The 16,403-nt window shown below is 36.7% G+C and overlaps 1 protein-coding gene across 3 annotated transcripts in view; it reads left to right on the forward strand.

Annotated features, from left to right (window-relative positions):
* LOC131430893 (protein O-mannosyl-transferase TMTC2) overlaps positions 1-16,403 on the forward strand; it is a 720,087-nt gene that overhangs the window by 304,428 nt on the left and 399,256 nt on the right. For all 3 annotated transcript variants that reach the window (XM_058596143.1, XM_058596144.1, XM_058596145.1), the window contains exon 4: positions 14,897-15,449. In XM_058596143.1, the coding sequence (XP_058452126.1) occupies positions 14,897-15,449 (553 nt within the window). The remainder of the gene's footprint in view (positions 1-14,896; positions 15,450-16,403) is intronic.

The following is a 16,403-nucleotide window of genomic DNA, read 5'->3' on the forward strand; positions in this document are numbered from 1 at the left end:
TTTTTTTTCAAAAAAGATTATGTGAAGAACAGTACTTTCTTTAAAATTTGATTGAAAATTTCTCTAATATATTTTGCTATCAGATGAACAAAAAATTTCGATTCAGTTTTATTCGTTCTCAGTTTCCGGTTGCAAAAGTACCGGAAATAATGGTCAAACGATTAATATGAAACCTACTTCTATTTCTCAGAGACGACTCGGTCGATTTTTTTTCACTTTTGGTCTTAAATGAAATGTATTACAACACTATAAACATATTCCACAATTTGTCGATATATAACTTCCGGTCCCGAAATTTTTAATGTGATGAATAGTAAACAATTCAAACCATCACTTCGCGATGCGCTGTGATGCAAAGAATGTAAAAAATATTCGAAACTGTACTCGGAGAACCCAAAGATCACAAAATTTCAATATTGCAATTGATGTTTCACGCCCTGGTTGTTTCAACTAAAATGTTGTTGATTTAACTAACATATCTGTTGAATTTGTCATAACCATTCAAGTTAGTCAAAGTCAGCAAACTTCAAAAATCCTCTTCGTTTCACCAGAAACGTTTTATGTTGAACATTTTCAATGGTAATTGAACGTCTTTTATGTCAGTTATGTAGTGGCCGTTTCATGTAAGTGAAAGTATGCAGATGAACATAAGAGTTAGATGTAGGGGAGAGTGTTCGGTTACCGACACCCTTTTATTTTAAGCTTATAACTTCTGTCTAAGCGCACATTATGCGGACATATAAACATCAATGGAAAGCTAAAGTCCCTAGCTAACAACTGATTAAGTAACTAAGTTGATTTATTTGATTGAGAAAACTTTATTATCAATTTAGTAAAGTGATAAGTTTTGGCTAATTAAAAAATTGACAACGGAATTAGATGTGCTCTTCAGCGAACCATCCTGCAATTGGAGTAAAAATTTCTAACTGTGAACATTTTGCTGGGTAATTCCATCTTCGGAGTTATATTCTATAGTTGCATTTCTACATCATTTGTGAGTTTAGTGTAAGCTATAAGTAGCCATTTAGGCAATATTTCGTAGTATACATGGCGAACGATTAGCTGCCCCCCGAAGAGACTAACAGTTGAAAATATTTATTGCAATAGGCATCGTAAGTTCAATTTACTGAATAATTGGTTGAAACAACTGAGACAGTTTTTTCTTTCAAGCATACAGGTAGCTTTGCTGTGATTGCACGAGTGACATCTCATTGAATCGTTTCATTTTCCGTTTAGGGTTCATGTCATTGCTTAATTCTAACGTTCTATTGCTCGTTTGATGTGCGTGTCTTTGCTGCATGTCATTACTAATCTGTCAGCACGATAAATTAAAAATTACAGCTTACTTAAAAGTTGTACCAAATATTTAACCAATGAAATTCAGAAAAACAACTAACATTTTAGTTGTTTTGCTATCGCTGGCTTTTCCGTGTACTGAGGACTATTTCAAGTCGTACATCGTGCTTGATAAAGACTGCCCCAGAAAGTATGGACACAACCAAAAACCGCTGCCATTTCGCAATGGTTCAGGATCTGTCAATTTTTATGGTTGCGTTCTGTTGTTTACACTCTTCTCTACCCACTTGTGAAGTTGTTTATTCGTTTTCATTAGTTTGTTTCGAAATGCGTGGACTTTCAGCAACGTAGAAAAATTGTGTACAAATGGTGCACAGAACGCGGACTGTCACTGAGAACGATAGCAAAAATGGAAGGAGTAAGCCGTGCGAAATGCAATCAGGAAGTTCGGTGAGGATAACACCTTTGAGGATAAACCAAAAACGGGTCGAAAAAAAGGTCCTGCTAACCCTCAGTTGAATAAACGTATACTGAAGGCGTTCGAGCAAAAGCAATACGATTCTTGCTGGAAATTTGAACTGATTAATCATGAACGACGAAATCTACGTGAAACTCGATTACAAATCCTTGCCGGGACCACAATATTATGCGAGAAGGGCAAATGTTAAACCAGTCCGAGACATCGATTGAAGTCGAAAAAATTGATATGAAAGCTATGGTCCGGCAAGCAATTTGTAGCTGCGGTAAGATTTCGAAACCCTTCATCTCCACTGCTTCAATGAACAGCGAAATATACATCAAGGAATGTTTACAAAAACGACTTCTACCCATGATTCGAAGCCACAAGGATCCTGTTGTCTTGTGGCCAGATCTTGCTTCTTGCCACTACTCGAAATCAACGGTAGAATGGTATACTACCAAAAATGTCACTTTCGTCCCAAAAGACATGAATCCACCAAATTTCCCACAACTTCGACCAATTGAGGAATTTTGAGCATTAACGAAGGCACATCTGAGGAAACATGTCTCGGCAGCCGAAACTATTCAACAGTTCGAAAAAGATTGGAAAAAGTGTCAAAACTTGTCGCCAAGAAGTATGTACTGAATTTAATGAGGAACGTTCGCAAGAAGGTGCGCCAGCTAGTCTACAATGGCTAAGTAGCAAATGTTGAAAATAATATTCTGTTGCTGTAGTCTAATATTATCAGTGTATCGAATAAAATTTTAATACCTAATACTTGTGAATTATTTACAGCGAAATCAAAGTGCATCCATACTTTCTGGGACAGTCTTCATTATGGTCCCGTACAAAATGCACGAATTATATTCAATTCTGACTTCCGACTCCGGAATCATAAGATGATTAGTGCTTAAAGCTTTAACTGGTTCTTCAGGGATCGTTCATAAACCACGTAAACCAAAATTGGTACTTTTTAACTCCCTCGTTGACTTTCGTAGACATTTTCAAAACCCCTTCCCCCTTCCTCTGAAAGTTCACATAGACTTTTTGTTTTCACAATACATGTGGAAAATTTCTTTAATTCTATTCTCTGTGACAAATAGTATTATCTGCGGAAATTCATTAGCATGGTTGAAAATAAAAATAATCAAACAAATTTTTACCAAGTATTGCTATAAATTCTGAGAACACTTCCAAGCAGTGTCGATATAAAACAAAATCAGTCAGTTGTGATAACCCTTCGTGAATGTCGTAGAAACAAACAACTCCACTACTTCGAGGAAAAATATAACAACAATACAACACTCGCATCCACTATATACCATCACCTGCTGTCAATGCACCACAAGTCACTTCTGTCTCAGTAAACAATGAATCCAACGTCTGGAAAAACAAAAACAAGCCAGGAAACTCTTATGATGACAATCCCAAAAACAACAGAGACTTTGAAGTATTGGACGAAGGTGCGAAACGTGGACCATTGCCCCTCCTCAATCCACTGGATAGCAAACGAAGTGCTTCTTTCCCAAGGAAATTGGGGAAAAAACAACATCCACTAACTAAAAAGACGGTTTGGTAATGTCAGAAACTGGATGACGTGAATACGAATAATATTGACAAATTTTTGCACACTTCGAAAAAGATTTTTTTTTTTCAGATTGAACGAATTCTTTACTAATGTATTAGAAAACCTGTTTTATTCCACCTAGTGGTGTATTGCTGCCTTTCTCATATCAACCATACTCTCTTATATAATTCTGTGGTATTTTTCACAATAATTTTCTTCGATTCTTCAAAGAAAAGTCGGAGTCGGTTTGTTTGTCTACTACCTATAGCTAACGAGTTTTGAAACCAGTTTGCAAAATTTTTCACGTATTTTGTTTCATCTCTTTGAGTGATGGTAAAAATTTTTTAACGCACTTTACCATAATTCCGGAACCGGATGTCGGATCCAAGTGAAACTCAGTAGTTTTGTATTGGATTATGAAATCATTCATTTGAATCTAAATTTGTAAAAAACGGACACATAAACTTTGACAAAAGTGAGTAAGTAAATTGAAATTGTAATTTTTACACTAATCACTCTGTAGTTCCGGAACTGGGAATCCGATCAATTTGAAATTCAGGAATTTCCGATGGAATCATCAGACATTTCATTTGAATCTGATTCTGTGAAAGTTTTCGAGAAAAGGTAGTACACATGTTTTATTTTTTGTTTTGTACATTTCACCCCATGACTCCGGAACCAGAAGTCAGGTTCAAACAGAATTCAGAAATTTCATACGGAACCATAAGAACTTTCAATCGAATGTTGGTTTGTTGAAATCGGTCTAGCCATCTCCAAGAAAGGTTGGTGCAGTTATTAACATTTTGTTGCACATTTTACCCCATAATTTCGGAACCGGAAGCTGGATTCAAATAATATTTAGGAAATGTTGTATGGGACCATAGGACCTTTTCTTTGAGAACGTGTTGATGATTTTGAGCAGTGTTCGGACATGTTCAAACGTAACAAACCGGAATTTTTGCGACGATTTGTGACAGTGGATGAAACATGGATTCGTCACATCACTCCGGAATCAAAACGATCGTCTTTTGAGTAGAAAGTAACTGATGAACCTAGTCCAAAGCGAAACCACAAAAATCGGCTGGAAAAGGTGATGGTCTCAGTATTTTGGGGAAATTGCATATGGCAAAGAAAAAATTTTGTTTCATTAAGACAACGTACCGCGTCACAAGTCAATCAAAACAATGGCAAAACTATATGAATTGAACTTCGAATTGTTCCCACATCCACCGTATTCGCCAGATTTGACTCCCAGCGACTACTGTCTGTTTGAAGGCCTGAAAAAAAAATGCTCGCCGGTAAGAAATTTTGCACGAATGCTGAAACTGAGGCCTATTTTGAGGCGTTCTACAAAAGTGGTACCGAAATGCTAGAGTGGCGCTGGAATGATTGCGTTGCTTTTGATGAAGATTACGTTGATGAATAAAGTTAATTTTGAACCAAAAAAATCGTGTTCTCTTTGTTTGGCCCGGGACTTTTCAGCCCATGTTTTGACCCTTTCACGACCATAAGATGTGCAGGACGAAATATGTCAGTACAAGACAATATTTTAGCTATTGAGGGTGTAAATATAAGAATATCACCAGAAAAACATAGTAGGGTGCATAAGTTCCTAAAATTTCATGGGAAATATTTTTCATCAGCAACTTCTCTAATAGTGATTCGGTGATCATTCATAATCATTTTTTCCACTTTTCCCACATTTTCATCGATTATTGACGTGCTGGGTCGACCGGAGCGTTCGTCGTCTTCAACGTTCTTCTTGGAAACGCTTATACCACTCGTAAACACTTGTTTTTTTCATAGCAGACTCACCGTAGGCTCTCTGTAACATTTCGCACACTTGGTTACACTTTATTTCATTTTTCACGCAAAATTTAATACAAATTCTTTGACTCTTCAGTTCTTCCATTGTTTAAACTAACAAAAATCGCCGAGCTCAAAAAACACATACACTCCAGACGCGCGCAATTAAAAAATTCCGGGAACTTTTTGAACAGACCTCGTATATATAAGTGCTTTCACGACTGGTTATGGGTTATTTTATTGTAATGAACGGCTTTTCTCAGCTTAAAAAGTAAGGCAGACGATTTGTTTTTAAATTTGCCCAAATATTAAATTTTTTCAAGGGAAAACTACGGAAGTGAAGTTTATTCAATATTTCAATATTTGACCAGATTTGTGAGCAAACAATTCGTGAATCTTGCACTAAAAACGAAACCAATACCACTCAACAACCACCGAATTCACCTTTCGGCCGACTCAAGAAACCGCTTCTTGTAACGCGTTTCAGCACCCGAGATGAGATTATGGAAAAATCTCAGATGGCTCTGATGGTCATACCGAAAACAAAATATTAAAAATGGTTCAAGGATTGCATCCTGCGCTAGCAAAACTGTGTTGCACACCACGTGTTAGCAGTTGATGAGCTGAAAAATTCGAATTCAATTTCAATGTTATTAGAATTATAAAATAAATTGGATTTTGCCATTTTAAAAAAATAACTGACGGCATTATTACATCGATCCGAAAAACTAACTTGCTTGCCATTGAACACAACCACAATTACCGTAACGACCGGGTGGAAAACTGATGTCGACAACGAAACCAAAAAAACGTCACTGTCGAAGCTCTGGTAAGCGGCCATCATAAGTTTCGCTTCTGGTTCGAAAGCAATCAAAAAGTTTAAAGTTAATTTCAAATTAGTACTTATGAAAATAATTGATTGCTGTTACGTATCGACATTCGGCGATGAATAAGTAATGGACGCTTCGAAGAAGTCTGGTCTGAGTTCCACAAAGCTTCGCTTCAGCTGCTGGTAGGCCGTAATCCAGTGCCAGTGGCTTCGACTGTGGGTGATATGAAATTTTAAACAGTTTGCTCCGACGGTTGCGGGTTTCGGAATCCGATTGATATTCCAGACACACTGTGCTCTGCCGATGGACCAGCTCACAGACTGTGTCTTCGCCAGATCTTTTCATCGTATAGTTTTACGATGTGTTGAACAGGTATACGTTAGTGAAGAGCCAAGTACTATCTTGCCAACGACCATCGAATCTCAAGCATGGGCTGAAACCTTCAAGTAACATCAAAATGGGCATGTGTTCGAAAATCTTTCGGCGCGGCAAATTCATGACTATCGTGCAATTCTCCACAATCGTTTGGGGAAATCATTGTAATTATAACCCATTTCCGCCGATACCCGTCCGCATTAGTGTGTATGTGTGTGTGTGCGTGTGTAATTTTCGAGTCAGAAATTTTCGCCCTCGCCACAGAAACCAACAGCAGTATTCGCATAATGAAAAGTGCTTCACACGTCGACTGGCCGACCCGGCGAGCCCGGCGGCCTTTTTGAGTCTGCCTTCGCTCGGTGAGATCCTGGCTGGAACCGACGCGCCGTACGGATTGCACTGCATTCTAATGAGTTTGTATGTGGCTGTGCGTGCGTGTGTCTGTGGTTTGTAGTCTATTGTAACCTTCCGCTGCTATTTCCCATATGATGCGGCTGCAGTTCATCCTGTAGCCACCGAGTTGATTCAAACTTAATGAGAGAATAATTGTATCAAATATGCACATGGATTTATAATTATGGTTTTCATTTATGGCCGGGTCTGCAGCCGACCTTTTCCGGACTCGATATGAACAACGGCAGACGAGCCGAGTGAGAGTTGTTCGCCACTTTCTTGTGCGGTGTTTGTAGGATTGTGCATCAGTGTGAGTGTGACTGTTTGCTGCTTCTAGCCCGCGGGCGAATGCAAGCAAAATCGGAAGCTCAAGCTCTCTGGAAGATTATCGACCTTCGAATGTGTTCATTTGTTCCAGACTGGCTGTCATTTTAATTCATTCCTATTTAATTATGTCTAGGGGAAGGTATTCTAAAGCGCCCTTGCCTGCCAAAACGCCCCCCTTCCTTTTTAAAGTATTCCAGGCTTTTCTAAACAATAGTTTTATCACTAACACTATCTTTTTGGTATGCAAGTTTGGCAGTTGTGGTTTGCTGGAAAATGAAAAAAACTGAAAATATCATTAGATAGCTTTTCGATGTAAGGTTTTGCTTCGACTAAGCAAGCATTTCAATCGTATAAAACGTCTAATGGTCGGTTGCAACTTAGTAATTAACTTTCAGCAGTGCTAATGTCTCTATTTACAGTGTAAATATCTAGAGAAACAAAGCCATTTCTTTGATATACGAATTTTCTCATAACAATCACTCTATGGACATTATGCCCCACCTTCGATTCAACAGTATGCTTCGAGTTAAAATATTGTTTTAAAGATTTATAACGGTTATTAAAACAAAAAGTAGCGTTGGGAGGATAAAAAATGTTGGTTTCCAATTGTAATTAATTGATTATGTAATTAATTTCTGATTCATAATATATCTTCTTTATCTGCTTTTCTTCTATATCGACATTTTAAGGGGCATATTGCATCATTGTTGGGGGCGTAATATCTCTTCAATTTCATTTTCTCCGTCCTGGATGTACATGTTTCAATACGTCACTTTGCATACATGAATTTCATAATTTTATTAAAACTGACATAATCCAAAAATTCTACAAACGAGTGTTGCCTGGGTCAAGTTTATGAATAAAAAATCATATTTCATCCACTTATTAGTTAGAATAATGATACAAAACTAACACATATGGAGTGATAAAAAAAAATATCAATTTTTTTTAATCACTCCATATGTGTTAGTTTTGCGTACAAGCTTTACGTGGCCGATTTAGCTGGGTTTTTAGATAATATTTTTTTGGATTGGATCTCGTTGTCACCCTTTTTCTAGGGGGAGAGGAGCTTCCATTTTCCTCCAGCGAGGATTGAGGGGCAGTTTGTTCGTGGTTCGTCTCGTCATCCATTGCCGTGGTATTGTTGTTGATTTCGTTGCTAGTTGCTGTAGATGCGCCTTGTTGTACATTGTTTGCAGTTGCTGGTTGGTTGGATGGTAAGCTGTTAACTGCACCAAAGGAAGCACCGTTGTCCTTTGGTATAGTTGTCTCCTTGTCCGGTTTATCACATGGCTTACCGTAGTGAACAGCTTTTTGGCAATATTGACATGTGGCCATCTGATTGTCATAGGTAACAAGTGATTTGCACGGTATTCTTGTATCCTGACCGAATGTCACATAAGAAGGTATAGGCCTCCTCAAGCGCATGCGTAACAAACGTACGCCGTTTAGAATACCGGGGAAAAAATTCTTCCACTTTTCTTTTTCGATAGAGAGAATCTCTCCGTATTGGGACATAGTTGCGCGAATATAAGGATCGGGGACGCATGAGGGTAGATCATGCACACGCACTTCTATAGCACTATCTTCCATATATACTGGAATGTTGTACTTGATATTTTCATGCTCCACATAGTGCACATTATTATTGTCTTTAGCGAATTGAATTGCATCCAACTCTTTATAGAACTGGATATAAACAACATTATTAGTCTTATTGCATTGAAGTAAATGCACACGTTTAATGTCAAGATGCATTTGCTCCTTAAGCAAACCTTCAAGTTCTCGTATTGAAGGTCGAATTTTGCACTGTCTGAAGTCAACAATAATTGTATTCTTACGTACCGGCGGTAGCTTTTGTTCGTTTGGTTCACTCATTTCGAGATCGTTCTATTGTTCACTACACAATACTGTACTTGATTTCTTCTGTCCCGAACGTAAGCGGTTTTGGTTTATCGACTGACTTGGTTGAGATGTACGAGCGAACTGTATCATTATTCGTTGATGTTGGTCGTTCTCAAATGAATAATTGTTGATGTGGCCATATTTAAAACTTATATCACGTAAAAAGTCTCATAAATATCACTTTAAATTATCAATGCTAAATTTTGTAAATGAGCAAATTGTTATAGAGTTTTGAGTGCCATGAAATTTTGTTGCTGAAATATTGTGGTTGAGAAGAATTGCTATTGATTGCCAAATGAAAATGGGTAGATCATTATTTTGAATAGTGTGAGTGAATAATTGTTTCGTAATCATACTCAAATTTCTGATCATATTTAAATATTATGAAATGTTGTCCTTCCAGTATTTACAGTTGAAGGCAATTGCAAATAAAATAATCGGATAAAAACATTTATTTTAGATGAACCAGTTAAGTTTTTGTATTCAAAGTACTTTTATCCGGTTCTTGCAAAAAAAACATGATTTTTAATGATATTTTCTTTGCATAGCCCAGTGGTTTGAATCGACAAAAACGTGAACTTAATTCTCTAGGTGCTAAACCGTTGATCCGATATACATAGTTTCTTTGGAGAACTCATTCACAAAAATATACATCGTGATTTGATTAAAATAAAAAATGTGCAAAGCCTACTACGATAAAAGTTTATTTCAACAATTTTTATATAGATAGAAAAACGATGTCTTCTACAAAGTTTTAGAATTTCTAACGAGAAAAAACTTTGCCGAAGAAGCAATAGGTCTAACGTAAAAATTTTCGGATATATGAAGCATTTTCGTTTAAAACCTCTTAAAATTAATTTTTTGTAAATAACTTTTTTCGCAATTATTTTCAGTGTCTACTATGTTGGAGACAATTACTAAAAACGTAAAATTTCATATTTTTTTTGAAGACTGTGCACGACTGACTTTTTATTCCTATATGTAGTTCACTTTTTATATACTATAGTTTGAGACTGATCTACAATCGCTGTTCGATGCACTGACTCAAAAGATGATATCTCGATCGGTGCATTCGCTTAATTTTTGCGCAACAAAAGCTTTTAACATATTCACAATTTTTTTGATGAATTCATCGCCGCCAAGTAATCAGTAAAATAATGGAACGATACATTAAGGTTCAAGAGTAAACCAGGTTAACTTTTGTTGGTGATTTATATATTACGTACATTTTATTGGGTACGTATGTCATAGATCTATGTATTCATATATGCAGAGCAACCAGTTTATCAAAGTGGCTTACACGATTGAGTTTCAAACAATCTGTTTAACAATAATTTATTCTCAAATGAATGTTAAGCCTGTCTTTTTGGATGAAATATCAGCTTTGATCAATGTTTCACCAACGTTTGATGGAAAATTACTTTTATTTTATGAATGTAATCCCCTAACAAAACAGTTAGCAACACTGCTTCAATGCATTTGTATTAGATTGCGCTATACAAAATAAACAAAACTAAATAATTTCTGTAACAAAAGCAATAAAAAAAATAAATAATTTTACGACAACATTCCATATCCATTGCCTTTAGCGTGTTCAATTAAAGGTTCCTATTCTGCGGGTTTACTTATAGAATCCATGTAGGAATGTGTTTGTTGCTAATCAAATGTGTCAGTGGAAGTGTAAGCTGAAACTGAAATAATTTTACTCGAGTAGTTTTAAAGAAAACGGAAGAGTTTTAGACTAAGATTTTCGCTTTTCTTGAATTGCAATTTTAAGCAGAATGAATTGATTGGTTTATTTTCCAAGCGTATGGAAGATTTATTGATTAAAATCAGGAAAAGAAGCGCCGGAATTTGTTTTTACGCACACATTGTTGACATTACTCATACGCTTGCATACGTTTGACAGTCCTACTATCCGAAAACATAAATTCAAAAAAAAAATCGGCGAGACGACGTTCGATGGGTCAGCTAGTGATTGAATATAATTTCATGATGCATTCTTGTATGCAATTGATCAAACTAAAGAAGCATGTTAACCTGATCATTAAATTTCGACAAGTTTTACTTATCCTTTTAATATAATATTCCTTATCCGTTCTTTTAATTCCAATCCAATTCATTTCAAGGATGATATCTTACACCATTACCAGTACGCCTAAAAACGTCGTTTAAATTTAAGTCTTCTGAGATTAATTTTTATGTGTTGAAATGTGTAAGAGTAGCCTGCTTGAAAGGCTGAATCTTTTTTGTAAAATCATGTCATTGTACAAAATACGTTCTTACGAATTAAGCCATACACTGAAAATAAAAATTAAATTCACACGATTTCTAAATAAATAGTACTATGAAATGTACATCAGTTGAATAAAAAATTCGATTCAAAACCATCCTAAACCAGGTAAAACTAAATTGGAATACATTAATTTCAATGAATATGACCGTTTATTTATATTGACGATTAGTCATTAAGCATAGTCCGTATCCAGAAAAAAATGCAAAAAAAGTTTGTTGCCAAATTCTTTAAAAATTCTAGCAAAATCGAAATGTTACCTCAAAAAAATATTTTTTTTAAAATTCGGCCATGGAAAATTTTTAGATTTTCGACACCGAAAAAATTTGTTTGATGCCAAAAGTCTTAGAAATGCACGAAACGACGAGATCTTGTGTAATCTCGAAACGTATTTTCTAAGTGTCAGAGTCGGAATAACACCAGATTTTGATGCTTCGTGCATTTTTTGAGACAAAACAAGTAAATCGGACAACTTTGAGAGTTCTCATAAAAAGAAGCGCGTAACTTCGAAAATCCGCGTAAATCACCTGCACGGGCCTCGCCTAAAGCTACTTGCCGGGCTGCCAGGCCTAGCGAAATTCGGCGGGACCGAACGTATATTTTTTTAAACATTTGTTTGACACCAAGAAATATTATGTAATTCAAGCACAATTCGAATTTCCGTTTTGAGAATTATGACATTGGGATAATTAGAATCAAAAAACACTTTATTTGTAATTGTTTAACGGAGAAACAGCATAAGTAAATTTATTCAAACTTTTTTTACATTATTAAGAATCATTTAAAGAATACTTAGTTAAATTTCCGTATATTAATATTAAAAAATAAGACGGTAACAGAGCATTCCCTAAAATCTCGTTTGAGAATCACGTTGTGAACACGATACATCGACGTAGAATTATCTGAAATCAAAAATGTTCTTAAATTAACTTAAAGTACGAGTTATTTCTCGCCCCCTCCGTCGTTCTCAAGTTATTACTTTAATATTTTAACAGTTCGTGACATATTTAAGCAAAAAACGCAATCTAACATTGAATTTTCCGAAAATTTCTAGAAAAAAACTACCATAATATGAAAATGGAAAAATTTCAAAAACGTAGGGGGGAGGTATTTTGTACCAAGTAAGTATGTTGCAAGTTTGAAATGAATTGGTTCAGTAGATTTTGCAGGGTCGTGTTCACGGACATCGTAAAATTGGTTTTCAGAGAATCACGTGTTAATTTTTTTCTCAAAAAGTGAATAAAAAATATTCTTGGTAACTTTCACTGAATCATTTAAATGATTTGAAATTCTGACACAATATTTTTAAAATGTCAAACTACAAGAAAATGTAAAAAAACGATTTTCCGAAACTGTTTATTCCTCCCATTTGCCTAGTAGAAGCGCTAAAGCAAATGGTTTGATGCTTAGTAACTAATAAATTAAACGCATTTTCTTGGGAATTTCGTTCTGAGGATCATTAATCAATCCAAAAAAGAAATTATGCAAGTTTTTCTGGACTATTTCATAAGTACGATTGTAGGTCAACCAAACGGGAGTAAACTCTATCATCTATCATTCGTTATTATTTTAAATCAATTCCAATTACGATATTAAGACAATTGAAGTATTCTGCGGAATTACCCTTTCGTCGAAATTACCCTTTCGGTGAAATGACTTTCGATGGAATGGCTTTCGGCAAAATGGCTTTCGGGTGGGTAATGTCAGACTCATCACTGAATGTCGTGATTACGAAAACAACTGACATGTTCTTTAGCACATCCAAATATCAATTAGTTGATCGATTGTATGAATTATGCAAGCATTCCCTCCCCCTACTAGAATATGAAACGATACAAATAAACTAAAGTTCAGATAAGTTACACTAAACATCCAGAAACACAAGTAAATATTATGAAATAACCAGTATAGTTCTTTATAAGAAAAAACACCCTCCAAATGACACCCCTATACTAGTATATAGATGTGTTCTACATCAATACTTTCATTTTCACATTGTGTGAGTTGTTATTGAATGTGTTAGTGGCGGTGCAAACTTTGGCTACTTCCATTTTGATGAATCTGATGCTTTTGGTACCAAAGAGATAATTCAATTAATTCTTAATGATGTTCTGTAGAACTGAAAAGTGATTTGAATTGTCACGTCCAACAGGATCTGTATTTAGATCGGAGATGGTTCTTTACGTGTACACTGATGACTTCAGCTGGCAGGCTTCTGGTGTGGTTTCGCTGTGTGGCCGGCCCGATGTTACTCTCGTGTGTGTCTTCTGTAACCGTTGCTCACAAAATAATAGAAAAAGTGGCGAAATCACCTTTTAGATCACTAGAGTAGCACATATTTTGTTCTCTTCCTCAGAACGCATTCTGATTGGCTGGCGCTGAAATGGATCGATTCAGACAGATTTTTCAATAGTGTACTGTTGAATAACTTCAATGCTGTTGCAATACACGTTCAAATTGAAAAAATTCGAATCCATTCCACAGATCCGAGAAAATTGTGATCATATTTTCGATGGCATGTAGCAAAAACTATGTTGATACGTTAGATACAACAAAAGATATTCACGATCAAAAACTTATCACTCTCTCAGGGAGTAAATTTCGAAAAAGCGCCCCATGGTAAAGTAAGTTGTATTCACGACAAAATGTATTCGCAAAAAAATGTTTAAAAATCAGTCTTGAGACGAATCTCATCCAAATCGGAGTAAATCGATCTTGGTTATGTAAGGATTTCTGCAGCTGATTTTTGGTTTGGTTGCTCTTATGCATAAGTGAATTTCACTTACTTATTTGGAAGTAATGATTTAGAATTATTAATCCAATTTCAGTATAACTTTATACCACATTCGTTACTGATAATTTTCACTTTCACTGGTTAGCTGCCTGATTAATGCTCGACTAATCAATGAATTCTTCTCACAAATTGAAATGGTTATAACCGGTTCAGTTTTCGATAGAAAGGCACTTAAAAACATCGTCTTGGAAATAATTTTTTTTTTGTTTAAATAAAATAACAAAAGTTTTTCTTTAATCTTAAGACTAAATCAAAAACGTTTTTTTTTGGAAATTGGCTTTGAATTTTTGAAACCGGTTATCTGCAGCGTATATTTATTCAACAATTCAGTTTCGATTCCTTCAACAATTTTATTCAAAATTTTCGTGATACTTTTTTTGCTTTTTTAATCCATTTTCAGATTATATATTTGAAAGCAATTTGCAGAAAATTGTTTGGATCTTTTCAAAACACATTCTGAACTAATTTTGATAAAACCAAGCGAGTAAAATTTTCACTGAAACCGGAGATGTTGTTTCCAATTTTGAATACGATTTGACACAAATTATATTCCAATACCGGCAAATATTCTTTGAAATGACTAGCTTCCATGTTAAGTGCCACACCGGCACTGGAAATCGACAATCTTAGCCATAATCATCGGATGACGATGATTGAAGTACACAACAGATTATAACCATTCAAATGATGAAACCCAATTGGGTCACAGCACCCACGTCTGCTGGCCGGTGTGCGTCGGCATGAACACACACTGCGACGTGTGCATAATTCAAGTGATTTTAATATACTAATTCGATTCAATATCATTAAAGCACATCTCTCTTTTCCTTTCTCTCCTCTTAATTTGCAGACGAGCGATCCTGGGCAATCCGGACGTCCTGAGCTCCAGCAGCTGGTACCAAATGCTGCACAATGACTTCTGGGGTACACCGCTGACCGATTCCGGCTCGCACGGTTCCTACCGGCCACTGTGTGTGGCCAGCTTCAAAATCAACTACCTGCTGGACGGCTTCAAACCACTCGGGTATCATCTGGTCAATGTGCTGCTGCACTGCGTGGCCACGGTTCTGGTCGTTAAGCTGGCCCGGCACATTATGCCGTCGCGGTACGGTTCGGCCGTCGCCGGATTACTGTTCGCGGCCCATCCAATCCACACGGAAGCCGTGGCCGGAGTAGTCGGACGGGCGGATCTGACCGCCTGTGTCTTCTACCTGCTCGCACTGCTCGCCTACATCCGGCATATCCACTGGCGTCAGTGTACTGACTTACGTCACTGGCTGGCGCTCGGGCTCACGATACTACTGGCAGTCGCCGCCGTCCTATGCAAAGAAACTGCTGTGACAGCTTTAGTGGTTTGTGCAATTTATGATATCATAAAAGGATACGCTGGTTCCAGAGATAAGGTACGTCTCACTTTTAGCTACACACAAAGCGGCAACCGTCAGCCCGAAGAGCAACAACACCGAGCATAACACATTTAATTTTAAATATATACTTTATTTAGATTTTCCACCTTCCTGCCGTGTAACGACGGGTTGTGCAAAATAAGGGGAGGGGTGGCGCAGGGTGAACTGTACTGGTGCACGTCTTGGTCTTGGCTAGCAGCACATTGCAGTTGCATCGAATTGTTCTCTCCCTGCTTTTACACTATTTCAATTCCTCTTTCCAACCGGGACAATCCGGGACCGAAGTTTTGCATCCCGCGTTCAGTTGCAGATTCGACCGTGCCACCAGCCGGCCACTGCACTCTGTGGGTGGGAAGCTTTTGTGAAATTTATTCAACAGTGGTACGGTTTTGAATGTATACATCAGTGCTGACAATGGAGCACGGAGTAGGTATTCGGATTCCGAACGGATCGTGCATATGTGAATGTAAATGTCCGAAAATAGACGTGATTCTATTGATCCATTAACGAGCGATGCTGTGTAAGTCTCGATGTTGATATAAAAAAAGGAATCTATTATTTGCAGAATTTGTGACTCTTTATAGCTGGTCGTTCAGGCGATTATAGGATTCTTCGGAAAAACCGATGAGGGCAGCAATCAAATTGATGCTCGAGATGAACACAATCAGAAGGAAGAAAATCTATCTATCTTAATCTCACTAATGGTGCACGCTATTCAAGGATAACTGTTTGATATTCATGGAAGTAGAAATTTACTACACATGGTCCTCAAGTCGGTTCCCACAATCAAGAACCGAATCGATAAGCTATTTTACAAGAATTGAAATGATTTTGGGCTAAGGAAAAAAATCCACGGTGAAAGAACTAAAACTTTTAAAATTTTGATAACAATTCTATGTTAATTTGTTGCCAGATTTAGCTTACAGTTCATGTCAGAAAAAAGTGTGCACC

The sequence above is a fragment of the Malaya genurostris genome, chromosome 2, assembly GCF_030247185.1.
Source record: "Malaya genurostris strain Urasoe2022 chromosome 2, Malgen_1.1, whole genome shotgun sequence".
Taxonomy (NCBI): domain Eukaryota; kingdom Metazoa; phylum Arthropoda; class Insecta; order Diptera; family Culicidae; genus Malaya; species Malaya genurostris.